We start from the raw sequence: 24,117 nt of genomic DNA on the forward strand, positions 1-24,117 counted from the left end.
GTCAGTATTTAGGTCAGTTTGGTCAGTATTTAGTTGAGTTTGGTCAGTATTTAGGTAAGTTTGGTTAGTATTTAAGTCAGTTTGATCAGTATTTAGGTCAGTTTGGTCAGTATTTAGTTGGGTTTAGTCATTATTTAGTTGAGTTTGGTCAGTATTTAGTTAGTTTGGTCAGTATTTAGGTCAGTTTGGTCATATTTAGGTCAGTTTGGTCAGTATTTAGGTCAGTTTGGTCAGTATTTAGTTGAGTTTGGTCAGTATTTAGGTCCGTTTGGTCAATATTTAGTTGAGTTTGGTCATCATTTAGTTGGATTTGGTCAGTTTGGTCAATATTTAGTTGAGTTTGGTCGGTATTTAGGTCAGCTTGGCCAGTATTTAGTTGAGTTTGGTCATTATTTAGTTGGGTTTGGTCAGTTTGGTCAGTATTTAGTTGAGTTTGATCAGTATTTAGGTGAGTTTGGTTCAGATTTACCTCAATCTGGTCAGTATTTAGTTGAGTTTGGTCAGTATTTATTTGACTTCGTCAGTATTAAGGTCAGTTTGGTCAGTATTTAGTTGGGTCTGGTCATTATTTAGTTATTTTGGTTAGTATTTAGGTCAGTTTGGTCAGTATTTAGGTCAGTTTGGTCAGTATTTAGTTGGGTTTAGTCATTATTTAGTTGAGTTTGGTCAGTATTTAGTTAGTTTGGTCAGTTTTAGGTCAGTTTGGCCAGTATTTAGTTGAGTTTGGTCATTATTTAGTTGGGTTTGGTCAGTTTGGTCAGTATTTAGTTGACTTTGGTCAGTATTTAGGTCAGTTTGGTCGGTGTTTAGTTCAGTTTGGTCAGTATTTAGTTGAATTTGGTCAGTATTTATTTGACTTGGTCAGTATTTAGGTCAGTTTGGTCAGTATTTAGTTGGGTTTAGTCATTATTTAGTTGAGTTTGGTCAGTATTTAGTTGAGTTTGGTTGGTATTTAGGTCAGTTTGGTCAGTATTTAGTTGAGTTTGGTCGGTATTTAGGTCAGTTTGGCCAGTATTTAGTTGAGTTTGGTCATTATTTAGTTGGGTTTCGTCAGTTTGGTCAGTATTTAGGGTTTAGTTTCAGTATTTAGTTGAGTTTGGTCAGTATTTAGTTAGTTTGGTCAGTATTTAGGTCAGTTTGGCCAGTATTTAGTTGAGTTTGGTCATTATTTAGTTGGGTTTGGTCAGTTTGGTCAGTATTTAGTTGACTTGGTCAGTATTTAGGTCAGTGTTTATTGTTTCGGTCTTGTGGTGGTTTTAGTTCAGTTTGGTCAGTATTTAGTGAATTTGGTCAGTATTTATTGACTTGGTATTTGATTTAGGTCAGTTTGTGTTGGTCAGTATTTAGTTGGGTTTAGTCATTATAGTGAGTTTTTAGTTGCGATTTGTTTTTTAGTTGGTCAGTATTTAGTTTTTGAGTTTGGTCGGTAGTTAGGTCAGTTTGGTCATTTAGTTGAGTTTGGTCGGATTTAGGTCAGTTTGGCCAGTATTTAGTTGAGTTTGGTCATTATTTAGTTGGGTTTCGTCAGTTTGGTCAGTATTTAGTTGACTTTGGTCAGTATTTAGGTCAGTTTGGTCAGTGTTTAGTTCAGTTTGGTCAGTATTTAGTTGAATTTGGTCAGTATTTATTTGAGTTGGTCAGATTTAGGTCAGTTTAGTCAGATTTGGTTTTTTCCTTTTTAGTTCAGTTAATAATAATAATAATAATAATAATAATAATAATAATAATAATAACAATAATAATAATAATAATAAAATATAATAATAATGATGTCTCATATGTTCATATCCCAGTCACAGACCAGACCAGCAGCTCAGTACATGTTGATGCTAATACGTCACTCTTTCCCTTCATAATAAATCTGTGTTAACGGTTGTTTTCATTCTTCGTCAGGACACAATGACTACATCTGTCCTGCCACCAACCAGTGCACCATCGATAAGAACCGCCGGAAGAGCTGCCAGGCCTGTCGCCTCCGCAAATGCTACGAAGTCGGCATGATGAAGTGTGGTACGAGCTCCGTGATTTACTCTGTGGTTTTAGATGAAGGTTAAAGAAATTCAGTCTCTGTATTTTACCCATAATACACACAGTACCTAGCATTAGCATTAGCATTAGCATCAACATAAGGAGCTGTGAGTAGAATTAGAACTGTTTCTCAATACACATTCTGTTTTTTTCTGTTTTCAGTTATGTAAAACATAAAAATAAAGGCTCAGATGGTGTAACAACTAATTAATTAACTAACTAGCCAGTCCTCCTTCAAAGAAAGCCAGAGGGGCAGAGGTAGAGGACAGTCACTGGTATACAGATTTAATCCTTAGTCCAGTTTAACTTCCTCCAAGTATGTGAGAAACAGTCCAAGCACTTTGTTCACTGAACATGTCCCCAAAGACCTGAGCTTTTCCATCGGTCTTAATGACAACATATCATTGACCCACGCTTGAAAAGAAGGAGGATTTCAGCCAACAAACAAGAGGGGGCGGGGCCTGAAGTGGCTCATGTGCATTTAAAGGGCCAGCGCTCCAAACCACCTGTCTGGTGTCATTAGACAGAAATAGTGGAGCTGAATGAATGAAGACTTCAGACCCAAGCAGCATTTACAGTTTATGGAGACCACAGGGAAATGTTGGAAATGAAGAATTCCATTTAAAAAAAACCCAAAATGCCACTTCTTTAATATTTGAATGTCTGGCCACAATGTCATGCTTGTGTGAGATTTACTTCATAACCTACAGTAAATGCAGTTGAATATTCACACTAAGGCTTTCATTAGTGTTTAATCACCTGAAAATATGGATTATTCTGATTTCATTACTTTAGAGTGAATTATTTCTGCTTAGACTCATGTTTCAACAGTCGCTCAGAAATCACTTCTTCTGTTTCCTCTTTTACAATAATCAGATATAATGTTTGTGTTTCAATGTGGTCCAGAGTGCAGCGGTGGGTAATTCAGCTTCATAGAGTAAAAGTCCTGCCATGTATTGGTTCTACCTGTTCACTTACAGGGTGGGGAAGCAAAATTTACAATGAACATTTAGTTGTTTTTTCTCAGCAGGCACTACGTCAGTTGTTTTGAAACCAAACATATTGATGTCATCATCACCTAACACTATTATCCATACCTTTTCAGAAACTTTTGCCCATATGAGTAATCAGGAAAGCAAACATCAAAGAGTGTCTGATTTGCTGAATGCACTCGTCACACCAAAGGAGATTTCAAAATAGTTGGAGTGTCCATAAAGACTGTTTATAATGGAAAGAAGATGACTATGAGCAAAACTATTACGAGAAAGTCTGGAAGATACTGTTAAAGAAGAATGGGAGAAGTTGTCACCCGAATTTTGAGGAACACTTGCGCAAGTTTCAGGAAGCGTGTGAAGGCAGTTATTGAGAAAGAAGGAGGACACATAGAATAAAAACATTTTCTATTATGTACATTTTCTTGTGGCAAATAATTCTCATGACTTTCAATAAACTAATTGGTCAGACACTGTCTTTCAATCCCTGCCTCAAAATATTGTAAATTTTGCTTCCCCACTCTGTAAAGGAGTGATATTTTGCTTTTTTAAATGGAATTCTTCATTTTCCCACACTTCCCTGTGGTCTCCATAAACTGTAAATGCTCTGCTTGGGTCTGAATTCTTCATTCATTCAACTCCACAGGTCCATCTTCAACCCTATTTCTGAGTAATGACACCAGAAAGGTGGTTTGGAGCGCTGGCCCTTTAAATGCACATGAGCCACTTCAGGCCCCGCCCCCTCCAGGTTGTTGACCATGCTTTCTGTCCCATTCAACCAACAACTGAACATTTGAGGTAATGGGCTCCAGGTTTGGACATATTTTCAGTCTGGACTACAACCGCTGCTGCTGACAAACAGTTATGGAGAAATATTCATCTGAAGTCTGGACCTGATATGTGCAAATGCCGTGATGTAATTAGTTTTAAAACGTAACAAATAAAGTAGAAATTCAAACAGGTTGTAGAAATCCACTGGATTTTTTCCCAAAAAATATGAAGATAGTTTTGCAGCAGCTGGAGGGTTCAAATTCAAACTGTATGAACTATTAGGGTCCAAATACACAAAGAAATGAACCACAGTCTAAAAAAAGTGGGTTTAGAGAAATATGAGCCTTTTAAAGCAGGTGATTCCACTAATTATCCCTTCATGTACCTGGATGAGGAGTTGTGCTCATTAAAATGGGCTGGTTCACTGAATGACTGGAACCAACATGTGGGTAGGACTGTGGACAGAGATTCAAGAGAGGTGGGTATCTCTGCTCCACACAGTAGAAATCTATAAAGTCTGTAAAAAAAAAATAGTGCATTTATATTTGAATAAATATTGAATAAATATGCATTGTCATTGTCAGACCTTTACAGCAGGGGTCTCAAATGTGCGTCCCGGAGGCCAAATGCAGCCCACCACAGGTTCCAATGCGGCCCCTGGGAGGAATTTGCAAAGTGCAAAAATTCCACAGTCAAGGCTGTGGAACTCATTTTAGTTCAGGTTCCACGTACAGACCAATATGATCTACAGTCAGATAATGACAGCAGAATAACCTACAAATAAGAATGACTCCAGATTTTCTTCTCGATTTGATGTGAAAAAACAAAACAAAACACTATGCCTATAAATAATGATAACTTCAAGTTTTTACCTCCGCCAGGAGGTATTGTGATCACTTTGCTTTGTGTGCATGTGGGTTTGTTTGTTTGTTTGTTTTGTTAGCAGGATAACTCAAAAAGTTATGGATGAATTTTCATGAAATTTTCAGGAAATGTTGATACTGGCACAAGGAAGAAATGATTAAATTTTGGTGGTGATTGGGGGTGGGGGGCCACAGGGGCCCACTGATCTGCCTTGGCAGAGGTCTGCACTCTCTGAGTGCTTTTCTTCTTGTCTTTGTTTTAGTGCAAAAAATAACATTAAATTATAAAAATACTGACATTTACAAACTATGCTGCAACACTAAATGTGAATAATCTAAACAAATATGAACAACCTGAAATGCCTAAAAAAAATGAAGCAGAATTTTTACAATTTGCTGCCTGTTAGTAAGTGTTCAGTGTCTTTGAGGCAGATACTTCAGGGCAAAAATAGGGCTGACAAGCCACTCCAGGACCCACAGAACTGAAGTCAAGGTCGTCATCCAGACTGATGGACCAACAACACTGTCTTTGTAGATCTGATCCATAATGCACATGTAGAAATGATAAGTTGAGGCATAATATTGTTAAAATTGCACTTATTTTTCTTAAGAAATTTCAGTTTTTCAGGTTATTCACATCTCTTTTGTTTGGATAGTTTATAAAAGTAAGTATTTTCATAATTTAATGGGGTTTTTTTTCACTAAAACAAAGACAAACATTTGGAGTTGTCATTATTTATAGGTTATTCTGTTATTATTTTACTGGTCCGGCCCACTGGAGATCAAATCGAATGTGGCCCCTGAAGGAAAATGAGTTTGAGTTTGAGACCCCTGCTTTACAATCTGTTTTTTTTTTTTCTCTTTATTGCAGGTGTGAGGCGTGAGCGCTGCAGCTACAGAGGCCCCCGCCACCGCCGTGGAGGACTCCACCCCCGAGACCCCACGGGAGGGCGGGGCCTGGTCCGGGTGGGGGTGGGCTGGGTTCTCGAGGCCAGAGGCATCTCCACCTGGAGGCGCCGCTCACCCCCCTCACTCCGCTGCCCCAGGCCAACCACGGGCCCCTCCCCACCATGAGCCCAGAGGAGTTCATCTCCCGCATCATGGAGGCCGAGCCCCCCGATCTACCTGAGGGAGGACCTGAAGAAGCCCTTCACCGAGACCAGCATGATGATGTCCCTCACCAACCTGGCCGACAAGGAGCTGGTCCTGATGATCAGCTGGGCCAAGAAAATCCCAGGTCAGAACTTACCTCTAATGCTGCCTTCACTTGCTGTGGGAATTATGGGAAATACGATACGAACTCAAAATTGCACATGAACGCACCCCTGTTAGAAAAGACACACCTGAATTCAGCGTATCCACATACTTTATGTTTATGTTTATGTTTACACATTTGGCAGACACTTTTTTCCAAAGCGACTTACAGGGGAAAACCAATTAAATCACTCAATCAATCAAAATTTTATTTATATAGCGCCAGATCACAAAAAAATTATCTCTTGACATTTTATTATAGAGTTGGTCAAAACCAGACTCTAAGGCAGTTTACAGAAACCCAACAGAATCCTCCTGGAGCAAACACTTGTGACTGGTGACAGTGGCGAGGAAAAACTTCCCTTTAACAGCAGAAACCTGGAGCAGACCCAGACTCCTGGAGGATGGACGACTGACAGGACCAGTTGGGGTTAAAGAGAGAGGTAGAGAAGGGGAAAAAGAGAGAGCGATAGAGATAGACTGGGGGAGAAGGGGGAGTAGGGGGAGACACATGGAGGCGGTTGAGGATAAGTGAGTGGTGATGATGGCAGGGAAGAGGCAGGACCACCGCAGCAGGTCCAGAGATTATCCTGGTAGAATCCGGGGGTACCATGGGAAAAACCTTATTAGAATATTTAAAATGGAATGTTTGAAAGTGCTAGGACAGGAGGTGCTCTCAGAAGAGCTGGGTCTTCAGGAGCTTCTTGAAGATAGGCAGGGATGACTCTGTTCTTGTAGCACTTGGTAGAGCGTTCCACCAACGTGGAACGACCCATGAAAAGAGCCTGGATTGTCTTGTACAAGGTCTGGGGACCACCAGACTACGTTCCCCAGACGAGCGGAGTGGTCGTGGGCGACATAAGCTTTTATCAGTGCACCTAAGTAGAGGAGCAGACCCACTGAGAACTTTGTAGGCTAGGATTAAAGATTTGAATTTGATGCGGCAGCTATGGGTAGCCAGTGTAACTCAATGAGTAAGGGGGTGACATGTGCCCTTTTAGGCTGATTGAAGACCAGACGCGCTGCTGCATTCTGGACCATCTGTAGTGGTCTGACAACACAAGCTGGGAGGCCCGTTAGAAAAGCATTGCAGTAGTCAGGGCGGAAGATAACCATAGTCTGCACCAGGAGCTGGGTGGCCTGTTGGGTTAGGTATGGCCTGATCTTTCTTATGTTGAACAGAGTGAAACGGCATGATCAGGTGACAGAGGCAACGTGATCTGTGAAGGTCAACTGATTATCAATCATGACTCCCAAGTTACGTACTACACTGGTAGGAGCCAGAGATAAGGAGTCAGTACTGATGGAGATGTCCTGCTGTAATGGTTGGCTTAGCAGGAAGACCACCAGACCTTTGTCCATATAGTGTATTTTATACTGAAATATTTACAGAAACACAGTGGAAGTGTTTCAAAGACGGAACTTCTGATTATTTAAGGCTCAAAATAACACTTGAAACAACTTAAATTTCTTTTTTTGCATTGTTTTACTTGTTTGCGATTTACTGTTATTTATAGAAATTCAATCTGGAACATTTTTTGCAATAATTAAAAACCATTGAGCATATTTATCCTAACTTTACCTGGATTTTGAAAAACCTCGGTGCATTTTCACCAAAATTAACTGGAAAAAAAAGAGTTTCCTCGACCCCAAACTTTCCCTGAAAAGTTCCTAGTAGGGGATGGGACTTCTCAGATTCCCCAGAATTCTTAGGGACAAGGCTGATTAGAATAGATTTCCAGCATTCTTTCTTTCTTTCTTTCTGTCTGTCTGTCTGTCTGTCTTTTTCTTTCCCTCTTTTTCTTTCCCTCCTTTTTCTTTCCTTCTGTCTTTCTTTTTTAGCTTACTGGCTGACAGGCTGTAAGCTGTTGTCATCGTGCAGCGTCTGGCGTTGTCGTCTGTCGTCCGTACAAAAATTTCAATTGTCTTTTTCTCTGAAACTACAGTTGTGGTTGACTTCAAACTTGGTATACAGCTTCTGTATGATGATGTCAACACAAGGTATTGAAATTATTTCAATCCAGATCTGATTCTGGATTTGGTACGACTTTGAAAAGTTCCCATTATAACAGATAGGAAGTGGATTGATCCAATAAATCAGTAAGTTTCAATGATATCAAGTTGGAATTTGAATTTTGACAGATGTAATTGGCATATGACCAAAACATGGGCTATTTGTGTAACAGAATAAATACACACAACTGGGTGATAATAAATGGCATCTGGATACATTTCCCAAAGCTTTTCATTTGGCCGGTAAGCTACAGGGCCATTGGCCCTATTTTCCCTCTTCTGTCTTTCTGTATTTATTTCTTGCTTTTTTCCGTCTTCTTTGTCTTTCTTTCTATCTTGCTTTCTGTGTTTATTTCTTGCTTGCTTTCTTTCCGTCTTTCCTTATGTCTTTGTCTGTCTGTCTTCTGTCTTTCTTGCTTTTTTCTCTTTCTTGCTTTTTTCTGTCTTTCTTTGTCTTTCTTTCTTTCTGTCTTTCCTTCTGTCTTTCTTTGTCATTGTTTTTCTTGCTTTTTCTGTCTTTCTTTCCCTCTGTCTTCTTCTTTCTTTCTTTCTTCCTTTCTTTCTTTCTTTCTTTCTTCTTTCTTTCTTTCTTCTGTCTTTGTTTCTTTCCTTCTGTCTTTCTTTCTTTTTTCTTTTCTTTCTGTATTTTCTCTGTTATTTTACTATTATTTTACTGGTCTGATCCCCTTAGATCCCACTGGTCTGTATGTGGAACCTGAACTAAATGACATTCGATTGTTAATATGTTCATAAATTAATCCCGTGGCGGTTCAGACCCTTTGTTGTTCCGGTTTGGTATGTTTGACACCTCTGGTATACAGTAACCGTGTCTTTGTAAAACACTGTAATATTTGTACATGTACAGGTAAGTCATAGAATTAAAATGACTCTGTCTTTGTAAAAGAAAATGGCAAAAAGAAAATTAAAATGCATGTCTTTGTCAAAACTTGCCATTTTCATTTCCATGTAAATTTTTTGTAGTTCGGAGGATGTTTTTCATGTAGTGATGAGGACTTTGAACACAGATAGGAGAAGTCTGGAGATTATTCCAACATCTATGAGCCACACTCGTGAATCTGTACACCTTTTGTGAAGTCATTTGTAATAATTACCTCTTTCAGATCAGCCTCTGTGACGCCTTTAATAGAGACATGAAAATGTGAGCAGAGTTTGTGAATGTCAGAATAAACAGTTGAAAAAAACCCTTCAACGAGGACCGAGGAGATGTGAAAATCAGAGGAAAAGTAAATCTGAGAAGGAGCTACGGACAAATCTATCAACTAGAATAATCCACATTTTATTACGAAGTGTATTGTGTTTTAACCGTTTCTCATTAAGTGCATCAGATATTTGATAAAAAGAAAACAAAACACCTGAAATTAGTGCAAAAATACAGGTGTTTTTTTTTCTTATTTTGCTGTTTCTATAACACTTTCTCATTAAACATTCTGAATGCACATAAAATCCATTTTTGGAAACACATCTATTATTGACAAAATATTTGCTCTTGAATCTTTTTACATTTTGATACAACAGTGTTTATATTATATATATTATACATTATTTATATTAGTCTTGTACTGCCAGAATATGAAATTATGTGAAGTTATTAATAGTTTTGAAAGACTTTGTTTAAACTTGGTCTTGGACAGATTCACAGAAATCAAGTCTGGATTATTTTGAAGAGGCTACATGTAGAGTTATACTTTAAAATGTTCTAATGACTTAAAATTATCATTAATGTTTACAATAAAGATCTGTGAAATTCTTGTCAAAGATGCCACTGTATTGATTGGACAGATATGAGGTGAATTTATTTCCATTGACGGGATGGGGGATTTATGTGACCACTAGAGGAAGTAGTGAGTCATTCAAGGCCAAGTTGACGATGAGACTGGAAAGAAACAACTATCAGGGTAAAAAAAAAAAAAGAAGTGATAAAATAGCAGTTGTTTCCAATGGACTCAGCTGTAAATATAAAGAATGGAGTTTGATGGTTTAATGTATTTGTGAGGCTTATGAAGGTATAAAGTATTATGGGATGTTCTTATCGTCGCTAAGTTGCAGTTTATTGATCCACGGTTCAGACTAAACTGTAACAGTCCTGACCTTATTTGTTGGATTCAAACAGATCTTTAGTTCAGCTACTGACAACACAAACCAAACAGAAAAACAGGTGATTAGTGGTTTTACTCTGAGCTAAGCTAACAGCGCTAAGCTAAACAGAGCTAAGCTAACGAAGCTATAATGTAAACTATCAGCTGACACACCACATGAAGATTATAAAACACTTTGAGCAACTGTTAAAATATGTGTCTGAGTTTTAGTTTGAAGAAGAAAACTTGATGAAACCATGATACAGATATGTGGAAACAATTTTTATTTTATCCGTCTTTTAGTTTAGTTTTACTGTCTTTGATACTGGTTTAGCCAAGCTTTTGTCTGTAAACCATCCCTTTGTTTGTTTTTTACTATACTTAAATCAAGTGAATCATCTTTAAGTTTGTTTTTAACCATTAAATAGTTTGGTTTTACACCCTATTAGAATCATTTTAGTCGAGTTTGACCATCTTTTTTACTGATTAAACACACACACAGTCTACAGGAGATGTTTGAGCCCAGGCAAAGTAATTATAATTTAAGGGGAACTGAAAATCTACAAGAAAATTAAGTGTAGAACAAACATAAAAAGCCAGTGTATCTGTTAGAGGGGTACATCTGTGGAATAATCTGGAGCAAAACTTCAAAATGTCTTCTTCAATCTGTGCATTTAAAAGGATGTATAAATCCACTATAATAACAAATATGGAACATTATAAAATAAGATATTATACAGGGTGGGGAAGCAAATTTACAATATTTTGAGGCAGGGATTGAAAGACAGTGTATGACCAATTACTTTATTGAAAGTCATGAGAATTTATTTGCCACAAGAAAATGGACATAATAGAAAATGTTTTTATTCTATGTGTCCTCCTTCTTTCTCAATAACTGCCTTCACACGCTTCCTGAAACTTGTGCAAGTGTTCCTCAAATATTCGGGTTGACAACTGCTCCCATTCTTCTTTAATAGTATCTTCCAGACTTTCTTGTAATAGTTTTGCTCATAGTCATTCTCTTCTTTCCATTATAAACAGTCTTTATGGACACCCAACTATTTTTGAAATCTCCTTTGGTGTGATGAGTGCATTCAGCAAATCACACACTCTTTGACGTTTGCTTTCCTGATTACTCATATGGGCAAAAGTTTCTGAAAAGGTATGGATAATAGTGTTAGGTATGATTATGACATCAATATGTGTTTGGTTTCAAAACAATTGACGTAGTGCCTGCTGAGGAAAAACACAACTAAATGTTATTGTAATTTTGCTTCCCCACCCTGTAGTTAATTGGTTATCATGATAAGAAGATACTATCATATTTATTGATCATTGTATTTGGAGTAAATATTTAAAGTGCATATAATATTATAGTTTATATTAAAAACGGTTGATTATGCAAATCTGATTGTGTGTGAGGTGACTAAAAAAAGTGTATATGAATGGTTTGTATGGGTGTTTTGTGTTATTATAAAAATATACAGAGGAAAATGTGTGTTAAAGCAAAGGAAGCAGATCTAGTTTGATTTTTAGTTTGTAAAAAGGGGATGGGAGTCAGTAAGTTATACTTCTTTCCCACTCCTTTTGGAGCGCAAAATTTTTTTATTTATTTATGTGTTTTGGACCATGTTGTATGATTCTTTGTTATCTGATGATTCTATGTGCTTGAAATAAACTACTACTAGTACTACTACTATACTACTACTAAACCAGTATTAAACCATCTCTTAGTTTGGTTTTTACTATACTTTAGTTCAGGGGTGTCCAATCCTGGTCCTCGAGGGCTGGTATCCTGCATATTTTAGATGTATCCCTCTTCCAACACACCTGATTTAATTGATAAGCCTTTCATCAAGCTCTGCAGAAGCCTGATAATGACCGTCAGGTGTGTTGGAAGAGGGAAACATCTAAAACAGTAGGATACTGGCCCTCGAGGACCAGGATAGGACATCCCTGCTTTAGTTTAACCGTCCTTTAGTTGGGTGTAGCCATCTTCTAGTTTGGTTTCATTCCTCTCAGCCCTCGCTGCAGGGTATTGTCATTAGTTTGTTGTCCGTCTGTCTGTCCATACATGCAAAAACTTTAGTGTGGACTGAAGGCCAAGGGTTTTCAAGTGCAGGCACATTATGTTTATCTAAATTTCTTCCACCTTTTAGTTTATTGTTACCGTGTTTGATACTGGTTTGAACTTTATTCAGTGAGTGATACAGTCTGAGGATACACAGTGTTGATTTGTTGGTGGTTTTAGTCGCTCTCAGTGTGTTCAGGATGCCAGACTGACCCCTACTGGTGATTAAAATAATGATTAAAGTGACATTTTAGAGCTGAAAGCTGTAATTCCTCTCATTGTTATTACCTTATTTCTTTATCCTGAGATGTAAAATGTTTGAATGTAGAAGCAAATACAGCATTGAGTTTATTTTTTGTTAATTTGCTCTTATTATCAAGTATTAAAATGACGTTTCTATCTTGTTCCATTACTATAAGATACGACAAATGTCCTCCTGCTCCAACCAGTAGAATTTGTGGATTTGTGGCTGAAATGTGACAGTCCCTGTTGCTCTTCAGTCTCTGTCTTTTCCCTCTTTTACACACTTCCCTCTGTTCCCTTTTCTTGTCCTTTTCTGTCAGTGTTGAGCTCAGCAGGAAACTTCAGGAGAGGCGTTAATGTGACAGGATCACAAAGACGCACGAGTAAAAAGACCTTTTTCCACGAGTGTTTTTTTTTTTCTTTTTTTTTTTTTTTTTTTTTTTTTTTTTTTTTTTGGTCATACATAAATGAAAAAAGTTTGCATTGTCTGCTTTGAGAAAGACCTTAAAAAAAAAAAAAAAAAACACGGGACAGGTCAGTAAGAACTATCTGACAGTTTAGATGGGATGAGTTTGAAGGTTTTACTGTAGTGTTTTTTATGAACATGATGCTGGTTTTTTTGTGTGTTTTTGTTTCATTGTTTTTATTCAGTTTAAAAACTCATTTTCAAAACTTCAACTTCGATGAATAATTTACAGATGAACTAAATCACTTAGATCAGACGTAGAGAATGAATGAAACTAAAGCATGAAACCAACAAACACCACTCTGCAGCTCTCCTTCAACTACAGCCACATACAGCATCTCAACACAAGCAGCAATATTTACTGAATAAACTGACAAACAACATACAAATGTTCATCAAATGCATTCTACTTAACAAGACTACTGCTTATTTTTAATTTAAAACCAAATCCATTTCATCTCTGTCAGCCTTTGTGGCTTGAAAACAGATATTAACAGATGTGGTTTGTTAACTGTGATCTTTAATAGTCCAATCACATGGTGTACTAGAAGCACTCGGAGAGCACAGACCTCCGCCAAGACAGATCTGTCTCTTTTTTCATATGTGTCCAACCCCAGTCATATCCTAATTATCAGTGATCCTTTAGTCTTTCCATCCTTACCCAGGTTGTAATAGTTTTGGATTTTTCATGATAGTTTAGTTTTATGTAGTTTTGACTTTTTTTCTCTAATTCACTTAGTTTAATTTGTTTTAGAGCAGGTTTGCTAGTTTTTATTAGTTTTCATTTTTTTCTAAATGCTTGGTTTAGTATTAATTTAGTTTTGTCGTATCTTTTCTCTTCTTCTCCGTCGTATTCAAATAAATTCCAGACAGGACTCTGCTGCTTTCTTCCAACTTTAGTCTCCATGTTTCCAGGTAGAGTGGGGACCAGAAGACGACTGGAAACCACAAGTGACGACAAGTGACGGACCGTGAAGTATTGTATGGTGCTGCTAGCTAAAATTGCTAGAGCAAAATAAATCACTTTCATATCAATCCGACATTGACAAAGACAAAAATGAAGGGAATTTTATCCATAATTTTTATCCGTTTTAGTTAATTTTGTAAGCACACAATACAGTTTAAGTTATCGTTTTTTTCTTTTAATTATAGTTTTATTTATTTCAGTTAACAAAAATGTTTTGCCAATTCTAGTTTTCGTCATTTCGTTAGTTTTCGTTAACGATAATAACCTTGGTCCTTACACACCTGAATCCCTTCCCTTACAGTGAACAACTTCGAAGATGAATCCATCATAAACACAGTCCACTTGTTGACATAACAAACTGAAACGTCACTCGGGCCCTTTTCGGAAATATTGTTGTAAAATAATGAAAATAATAATTTGAAATATTTAAATGTAGGTCAGTGATTCTGATCCTTAGACTTCCTGGACCTGACTCTATATTTCCAAACCCTACCACCTCCTGTAATGATGTTGTATTTTGTATTTTTTGCGTCGTGCAAAAGCCTCGTACCTGGTCTAACCCCAGCGCTGCCTCTGTTCAGGTTTCGTGGAGCTGTGCTTGGCCGATCAGATCCACCTGCTGAAGTGCTGCTGGTTGGAGATCCTGATGCTGGGGCTGATGTGGAGGTCGGTGGATCATCCCGGAAAACTCATCTTCTCTCCAGACTTCAACTCAACAGGTGAGGATCAGAAACATCCCAAAAATCACAAATAAAACCTCAATGATGATGAAAATGATAAGTTATTTCAAACATAAGCAGGAATGAAATATAAAGGTAAACAAAAGGCAAAAAAAATTACAAATTTAAACAGAACACTCCAAAATATTGAAGACAATAAGTCAAACAAAAAAGAAAAAAAAGGTCACACAGTGAACGACTGTCATTGTGTCTCTTTAGGCAAATTTATTAGTGTAGCACCGTTCATACACAAGGCAGTTCAAAGTGCTTTACAAAGGCATAGAACACATAAAATTACCTAAAAATCACAGACTAATACTAGGAAAATATCAGAATAAAACATTAAACACAAGGAAAGTGCAGAAAAGATAAAAAAATAAATAAGTTAAAACAAGAATAAGAAACAGTCAAAACAACAGCTAAAAACATGACTAAAATATGATTTTAAAGAGTTTTAAATAACTAATGCAACAGTGGATTTACTGTATTTATTATGGTGAAATCAGCATTTTGGACACGTTTTCATACATGTTAATAGTGTTTTATTTGACATGATCTCATGCGTTAGTCTCATAACTGTCTAATTCATACACAAATGGACAAAAGTATGTGGACATGTTGAATCCAGGTGTTTCTTTTCTAACAGGGGTCTGGGATACAAAACAATAATAACTAATATCAGTGACGTGTAGTGGGGTTCATGGCTGGGGAGGCACTGACTGTTTCAGAGCCAGATCTACAAATATGTGGTGGCCTGAGAAACTGGAATAGAGAGAGTGAGCAAAAGGAACGGCCTGGGTATATGGGCTCTGCATCAAGTCAGCATAGGTAGACTGGCAGGAACTCAACAGGAAATCTTCAAAAGAGCCATTTCAAACTAAAAATAAAAAAAGTTTATGGTCTTACCTTTATTTGTACATGAAATCCATGCGCCGATCCTGGTGAATTAAAGTGTGTAAAAAAGAACGAAGAAGATTATAAGCGCATGAATCTGTGGACTCACAGGCACCATCTATAATGGGGCAGGGGTACTGTTTGCCTCCCCTAGTGACTTTTTCACTGCGGTTTTATGATTAATCTGCGAGCCTAAACACATACAGAAATACATTCCATACGTTATGCAGATTATGGAAGGATAGAGCATATAATCAGAGTGTTTGAAAGCATTTTAACTGCGATATACAGACGGACAGCGACGCAATATTTTCATCGGGTACCAGCAGAGTTCATGAGGGGAGGAGACAGTTCTCCTGGAGGCACAGCACAGCGCTGCCTCACGGCACATCTCCTCCCTGTATTTGAGCGGGGCATGCGGAAATTCTGCTATTCTAATTGACAAAAAAAAAAAAAAATAACAATACTGGATTTGAATGGAAAATGAGTTTATAGGACATACCAGCTGACAACTATCAACATTTATTATATGTCATAGTCAAGTTTTTTTTTCTTTTCAAGATTGACAAGGGAGGCTCTGCCTCCCCTGCCTCCTCTGACTGCACGTCACTGACTAATATAGTTCATAATATATGTAGTTTTATATTGGGATAAATATATTAGTTATTAATATTAATGTTTTTATCTCAAATCATCATGAACAGTCAAAACAAAAGCTAAAAACTGTCCTGATTAAAATGAAGAATTTAATGTTGAATCAATCAAAACAGTTAAAATTGTGAGTCGCAGTGCAGATTTAACAACACTTGGTCATAAATGAAGTAGGAAAAAGCCTATATGTTACTTGGAAGTCTCTTATGTATTGCTTTATATAATATTTGTGTTGTTTTAAATTCCACCAGATCCTTTCATTTGAATGTAAACTATATGGACAAAAGTATTTGTTTTGTTTTTAAACTATATATAAAAAAAAAAAATAGAATCCAATCCAACTTTATTTGTAAAGCACTTTAAAACAACTGCAGTGGACCAAAGTGCTGTACAGAAGAATAATTAAAAACCAAAAATAGAAGAATAAAATACAGAAATAGATTTAAAGACTGTACAAAAAAGAAAAAAAGTGCTATACAGAAGAATAAATTAAACCCAAATAAAACACTAAAATACAAGAATAGATTAAAAGCCATACAATTGAAAACACAAAAATAAAATGATTAATAAGAACCTGTAAGAAATAAATAAGAATAGAAATAATAATAAAAGTAAAAATAGTAAAAGTTATAACAATATCAAATATAATAATGATGATAAAAGTTTTTTTGTAGATGAATTAACTTCAGTCTTTTAAATGTGTATTAATGAACAGTTTGTGTTTCACAGTTCAATAAAACCACAAAACCAAACCAATATGTTTCCAATAATCACTAATGTTTATCAGTGATCAATCACACAGTTGGTGTTAAATCTCTGATAGGAGGTGTAAAACTGGTTGAAACCTGTTACACACATGTTTTATCCATGAAACATGTCTCATTTTGTCCTTAAATCAATCCTTCTTTAAACAGAGCATCAATTATGTATTTGTTCAGTTTATTTATTCTTTGTTATTTTCACTCCTTTTCTTCTCCGTTGCCAGGACACATTGTTTGCATACTTGACTCATAAAACATTGTGCTTCAGCTTCCAAAAGCCAAAGTTTAAAACCAAACTTAAGTAATCTGTTGGCACACTGGTGTGCAATAATAGTGTTGAGTAATAAAAGCCTGGTTCTGTCCTGACATGAGGTAAATAAAGGCAGCGTTTACAGTGAACGCCGGTGAACTTTCAGTCTCATGTGCAGCCGTCGTATCTCTAACCATAACATTGACACTTTTTATGCTATAATCTTCCCACAAAGTGATGACAAGTCGCCATCGCACGATAAACGGCTTCATTCAGGCCTTGAAACGGTAAAGATATGGACTGGGTGGGTTCCAGATACTCCTCTGATTCCTCTTTTATCTCCGACCTTCAACTTTGTCCAGACAGCGCTCGACTATTTCCAAACGTCACCTTTTGTTTTCACAGTAAACATGAAGTAATGGTGCATTCAGGAACCGCAGGAAGTGTAGGACAGCAGAGGTAACGATGGCGTTAAAGAGGGAGCTAATGATGGAGTTAATGACAGAGTTAATGAGGGAGTCAATAGCAGAGTTAAGGATGGAGTTAATGAGGCAGTTAATGACGGAGTTAATGAGGGAGTTAATAGCAGAGTTAATGATGGAGTTAACGAGGGAGTTAATAACGGAGCTGACAACAGAGTTAAAGTGGGAGTTAATGCCAGCGTTAATGATGGAGTTAAAGAGGAGTTAATGGAGTTAACGACAGAGTTAAAGTGGGAGTTAATGGCAGAGTTAATGATGGAGTTAAAGAGGGAGTTAATGGAGTTAACGACAGAGTTAAAGAGGGAGTTAATGACAGAGTTAATGGCAGAGTTAATGATGGAGTTAAAGAGGGAGTTAATAATGGAGTTAACGACAGAGTTAAAAGGGAGTTAATGACAGTTAATGAGGGAGTTAACGAAGGACTTAATGACGAAGTTAACAACAGAGTTAATGACAGAGTTAATGAGGGCGTTAATAGTGGAGTTAACGGAAGTTAACAACAGTAAATGAGGTAGTTAATATCAGAGTTAACGAGTTAAAAGCCCCTTTTCCACCAACACTCCCAGGTTAGTTTGAGTTTCCACCACCTGTTGTATTTTCTTTTTTTTTTTCCGCTTATCATCTTCCTAAACTGATTAATCTGAGTAAAAAGTTTAACTCCATGAACCCATCTGCAGCGCAGAATGACTGAAAGTCTCTGCCAACATATTTGGGTCAGTTTGTCCAAGAACAGTTAGCGTTAACACACATCAACAAATGTTCAGTTGATCCGATAGTGACAGGCAGCAGAACCAACCCATAAAGATGAAGACTGCACACTGGCCCTCTGGATGGAAACATGAGGACAAAAAAACCCAAGACGGAACAGTTGACCAAAGCACTCCCAGCTTCAAATACCACATTAATGCCGAGCATACGTTAGTCTGGATTCTGCTAGCGCTTCAGCTAATGCATTGCCCAGTTTGTGACAAACATGTTAAGTTCAGATATGTTCTCTTCTTTCTTCAGTCTGTTTGCTCATGCAAAATGAAAAACGATTAATATAGATTAAAAATGAATGATATTTAATCGTGATTAATCGAAATTAATCCACAGCAACCCTGTGATTAATCTGATTAAAATTTTAATCATTTGACAGCACTAATATATAGAATATATATCCAAATCTTTTTATTTAATTTTTTTGCTAGAACAGACTGTTTTAAGGCATTTATCACATATAATAATGATAATTAATAACCAGATGTTGAAAGTTCAGTTTTTCCTGAAAAAGATGCAAAAGAATTGGCAAAAAAAGTCATTTTCTGACACTTTTATTGCCAAAAAAAACCAAAGAAAAACAAAAAAAGACTCCTGAGAGAAGTAACTCATTTAATCTGATGGCCTGTATCTGACCTGTGCCTTCTTTAATGTTGTGTTTAGTTTGTTGGTGCCTGTTAATCCTCCTTTATAGAAACACTGTATTTCTGTTCCAGTTTTAGTTTAATAGTGAATAACAAAGACAGAACTGATTAAACCAGTGAGTGTCGGTGTGGACTGATGGGATGGTGAATGTGTTGAATGTGGATCCAAGCGCAGGCGTCATCGATGTCATGATAATTTATTCAGTGAACTGAAGAATAAACAGCATTAACCAATATTTGTCAGATTCCTCACATCTGTTCATAGAATGCTTCTGAAAAGTGTTGATTGGAGACAAAACTCTAGACTCTGTCCCTGTCATCGTTCAGAACTTTTCACCTCCAACATCATGAACTGAGTCGTTCAGACACAAAACGTTTTTCATAAATATTTCATGAATTTTAAACCAAAGCTGTGAACTGCAGCCGTGGAGTGGAGGACGCTGTTGTGTTCACGGGTGGATTTACACGGCGGATGTTTTCCTCCGTCGTCCAAGGAGAGAAGGCGACTTCAGGCCGACGTGGACGAGTCCACAGAGAAAATAACACTGTGTTATGAGAACACACCAAGGTTAACGAAGGCTGTGGGGACGGTTTCCGTGGTAGTGGGCAAAGAAAGGTCAAACACTGCACCAGCCCACTGGTGGACACACACACACACACACACACCTTTAGACACAAGCAGGAGGTTTGAAATATTAGTCAGAATCTACATGAGGGGTGTCAAACATACGACCCGGGGACCAAACCCAGTCCACTGAAGGGAACAGTCTGGTCCAATGGATGAATGTGTGAAATGAAAAAAACTACACTGAAGATGTAAACAATCAATGGTGTTAAAATTATTTTAGTTCAGGTTCCACATTCAGACCAATATGATCCAAAGTGGGTCAGAACCAGTCAAATAAAAACAGAATAACCTTTAAAGAATGAAAAATGCAAAGGTATCTCTTTGTTTTAATGTAAAAAACATGAAACATGTAAATGTTTACATTTATAAACTATCCTTTATAAATTATGTTATTCCCTAAAGGGAACAACATGAACAACCTGAATGTCTTAAATATCAGTGTAACTGTACCAATATTCTGCCTGTTTTTAAATGTTTGTAAATGTGTAAATGATAAACTGAGACAGAATATGGTAAAAATTACACTTATATTTCTGAAGAAATATCAGGTTATTTATTCACATTTGTACAGTTTTTTAAGAGGAAGCCCTCCTCCTCTCCTTCTTCCTCCTCCCCTTCCTATTCCTCCTTCTCTTTGTCCTCCTCTTCCTACTTCATCCTCCTCCTCCTCTCCTTTGTTCTCCTCTTCTCCTCCTCCTCACCTCTTCTTGTTTCTCCTCCAGGGAGGAGGGCCAGTGTGTGGAGGGCATCATGGAGATCTTCGACATGCTCCTCGCTGCCACGTCTCGGTTCCGGGAGCTGAAGCTTCAGAGGGAGGAGTACGTCTGTCTGAAGGCCATGATCCTCCTCAACTCCAGTGAGTCTCGGGTTCCATTAAACGGCATCCGTTTGTTTTTGGGTGTTGTATAAGTCTGTCCACTCGGCCTTGTAGTGGAATCTGACAAATAATGGGAGTTAAGTGGGTCAGTGACGGTGGACACATCTGTAACACATGATACTGACCGAGGTTAACGACTGTTGAATCACCTGTAAATCTGATACAATTTGGCATCATGGGAAATCCAATAATGTCTTTGTATTATAACTGCTTTTTACATCAATCAGTTTAATAGTTTGGTTTATAAAACATCAGAAAAATCAGGAAAAGTGTTTCCTGAAGCACATAATGACGTCCTAAAAATATCCAAAAATAAACTTATATGCAACAAAATGAACAAAACAAGCAACAATGAGCAAAATAAGCAGCAAAGTGAACAAAACTGAATAGGCAACAAAATGAATAAAATTGAAGAAAATAAGTAACAAAATGAACAGAAATGAACAAACAAGCAACAAAATTGAAGAAAATAAGAAACAAAATTAATAAAATAAGCAACAAAATTGTACAAAATAAGCAACAAAATGAAGAAAATAATGAACAAAATAAGTAACAAAAAGAACACAATTGAACAAAATAAGCAAAAAAAAAAAAAAAAAAAATTGAGCCAAAATGAATGAAATAAGCAACAAAATTAACAAAACTGAAGATAATAAGTAAAAAAAGAATTTGCTAAATTTTAGTTTGACTTAAATCTGTTACATCGCACATTAGAATTAAATTCAGCAGTTTACATGAATGTTCATAATATGATTATTATTTTATTAATATTAATAATGTTCCAGCACCAACCCAGGGACCTTTGTGTGTGGAGTTTGCATGTTCTCCATGTGTTTGTGTGGGTTCTCTCTGGGTTCTCCAACTTCCTCCACCATCCAGAGACATTCACTGATTGGTTCACTGGTTAATCTATAAAAAATGCCCATAGGTGTGAATGTGAAAGTGATTAGTTGTCGGCCCTGTGATGAACTGGTGACTCCTTTAGGGTGAGCCCCGCCTTCACCCAGAGGTAACTGGGATAGGCTCCGCCCCCACACCTCTAGTGAGGATGAAGTGGCTTCAGAAGATGAATGAATGAATGAATGAATGAATGTTCCACCACAGGAGTCAGATTCTGCTGATATTATTATATTATTTGACTTTATTCTGTCTGTTTTACTGTAAGACCGGGCGTCATGTTGTTATTTTCCAGATGTGTCGTGTGTCTCGTGCATCTTTCGCTGCAGCTGAACTTTATAGAATCAGTTCCAGGTTCATCTCTTTGACCTTTGAACCCGTTTCCCGACATATCGACCTGTAACAGTCGGACTTTGTCACCGTGCCGCAGGTGTTTTCTGACCCCTCGTGCGTTCGCCGGCGGTCACGGCGTCCGGCGGCTTCCTTAGGTCAGGTCTGTCTGAGGTCATTGACCTCTGTGTGAGCTGAGCGGTTCTTACCCAACTGTGTGTCTGTGTTGACTCAGAAACAGAACACGTTACGCAACAAGTGAAATGGAGTCTGAAACCACGAGAACAGGGAGGATTTAGGAGATTTGTACTCCTGTATGTGTCCTCTGTCCCACAGGGGGAGGACAGACTGATGGATGGACCTGCTCTTTACTGCCCTCTAGTGTTCAGAACCAGAACCAGGTCTGGGATTAGACCTGGAAACACAGACAGAAGAAGAAGAAACCAGGTCTAAAACTAGACCTGAGTGACATTTACACATAAGAACTAAAAGAATAAACACAAAAGCACAACCTCAGGACTGGGAAAAATAAAAGAATGAGGAAAAAGACTAATCGACAAAATAAACAGAATAAGAAACAAAAATAAACAAAAAGAACCAATAATCAATGAAATTAACGAAAAATTATCAAAAATAATTTAAAAAATGAACCCAAAGTAAATAGTCACTTAAATGAACCAAATAAAGAACAAAATGAACAGAATAAACAACAAAATACTCCAGAATGAAACAAAATTAGCAAAATACACAAGAAAATAAACAAAACCTAAGAAATGAGCAGCAAAGGAACCAACATGCAACAAACTGCACAAAATGTTTACAAATAATTGAAGAAATAAACAAAAATGATCAGTGAAATTTATAAAAATGATCAAATAATTGAAGAAATGAACCCAAGCAAAGCAAAAATGGTCAAAAATAACTGAAGTGACTAAGAAAAATTAACCGTACAATAATCGCAAGAACAAAAATGATCAAAATAATCAACAAAATGAACCAAATAAGCACCTTCTTCTCTCTTGCACCCCCCCCCCCCCCCCCCCCCATATCAGATCCGGCATCAAAACGTGGTTCTGCAAACTCCTAATAAACACAGTAGAATATGAAAGGGTGCTTCATATACTTTGTGAAGTTGCCCTTGGCAAAGCAGATTTGTTCAGCGCCAAAAGGAGCCAGACTACCACTCTGATGTTAGGACGCTGGACAGGACAAGTAGAAAAAAAAAAAAAAAGAAAGTAGCGTGAGATACTCCTGGGTAAAATGTCCAAATAAAAGAGGATACAAAGGTGTCAGAAAAGTGGGCAGTGACTGGGAGCCCAGCTGGTGTCGGCTGCTGCCTTATCGGTACAGACAGCTGCCTGTCAGCCAGCTGAGCCCATGAAAAAAACACAACAAATAAGCAACAACATAAACTGAACTGAACAAATAAAGAATCAAAATGTGGAAAATACACAATAAATCAAAATGAACCAAACAACCAACAACATGAATACAAATAAACCAAATAAAAACCAGAACGGCGTCTTTGTGCTGTCCGTCTGTTCCAGATCTGTGCACCAGTTTCCTCAGACCGCAGAGGAGCTGGAGAGCAGGAACAAGCTGCTGCGTCTGCTGGACGCCGTCATCGACGCCCTGGTCTGGGCCATCTCCAAACTGGGCCTGTCCAGCCAACAGCAGACCCTCCGCCTGGGTCACCTGACCATGCTGCTGTCGCACATCCGCCACGTCAGGTAGGCCACGCCCATATATATTATATAACAAACACACTGTATACATATAACACACACATACCACACTCACAAACACATTGTATAAATATAAAAAACACACTATATAAATAAACACACACACCCTGTATAAATATGACACCACATACACACACACTGTATAAATATAACAAACCACACCCTGTATACATATGACACACACACACAAACACGCTGTATAAATAACAAACACACCTGTATAAATATCACACACACTGTATATATGACACACACACACACTGTAAAGTATGACACACACACACACAACACACACACATCCACGCTGTATAAATATGACACACACACACACACCCCCACGCTGTATAAATATGACACACACACACACGGCTGTATAAATATGACACACCCACACACAACCCACGCTGTATAAATATGACACACACACACACGCTGTATCAAATATGACACACACACAAACACACACACGCTGCATAACATATGACACACACACATACACACACACACACACCCTGTATAAATATGACACACACACAAACACCACACCACGCTGCATAAATATGACACACACCCTGTATAAATATGACACACACACACACACTGAATAAATATGACACACACACAAACACCACACACGCTGTATAAATATGACACACACACAACCACACACAAGCTGTATAAATATGACACACACACACATACACACACACCCTGTA

General features: G+C 37.5%; 1 protein-coding gene across 1 annotated transcript in view; it reads left to right on the forward strand.

The window, feature by feature from the left end:
• LOC115414223 (estrogen receptor beta) overlaps positions 1-24,117 on the forward strand; it is an 87,215-nt gene that overhangs the window by 58,599 nt on the left and 4,499 nt on the right. The window contains 9 exon segments of the mRNA XM_075353458.1: positions 1,894-2,010; positions 5,526-5,657; positions 5,660-5,771; positions 5,773-5,891; positions 14,346-14,468; positions 14,471-14,483; positions 20,275-20,408; positions 23,204-23,215; positions 23,218-23,386. Coding sequence (XP_075209573.1) covers positions 1,894-2,010; positions 5,526-5,657; positions 5,660-5,771; positions 5,773-5,891; positions 14,346-14,468; positions 14,471-14,483; positions 20,275-20,408; positions 23,204-23,215; positions 23,218-23,386 — 931 coding nt within the window.

This window comes from Sphaeramia orbicularis, chromosome 22, assembly GCF_902148855.1.
Source record: "Sphaeramia orbicularis chromosome 22, fSphaOr1.1, whole genome shotgun sequence".
NCBI classification, from domain to species: Eukaryota; Metazoa; Chordata; class Actinopteri; order Kurtiformes; family Apogonidae; genus Sphaeramia; species Sphaeramia orbicularis.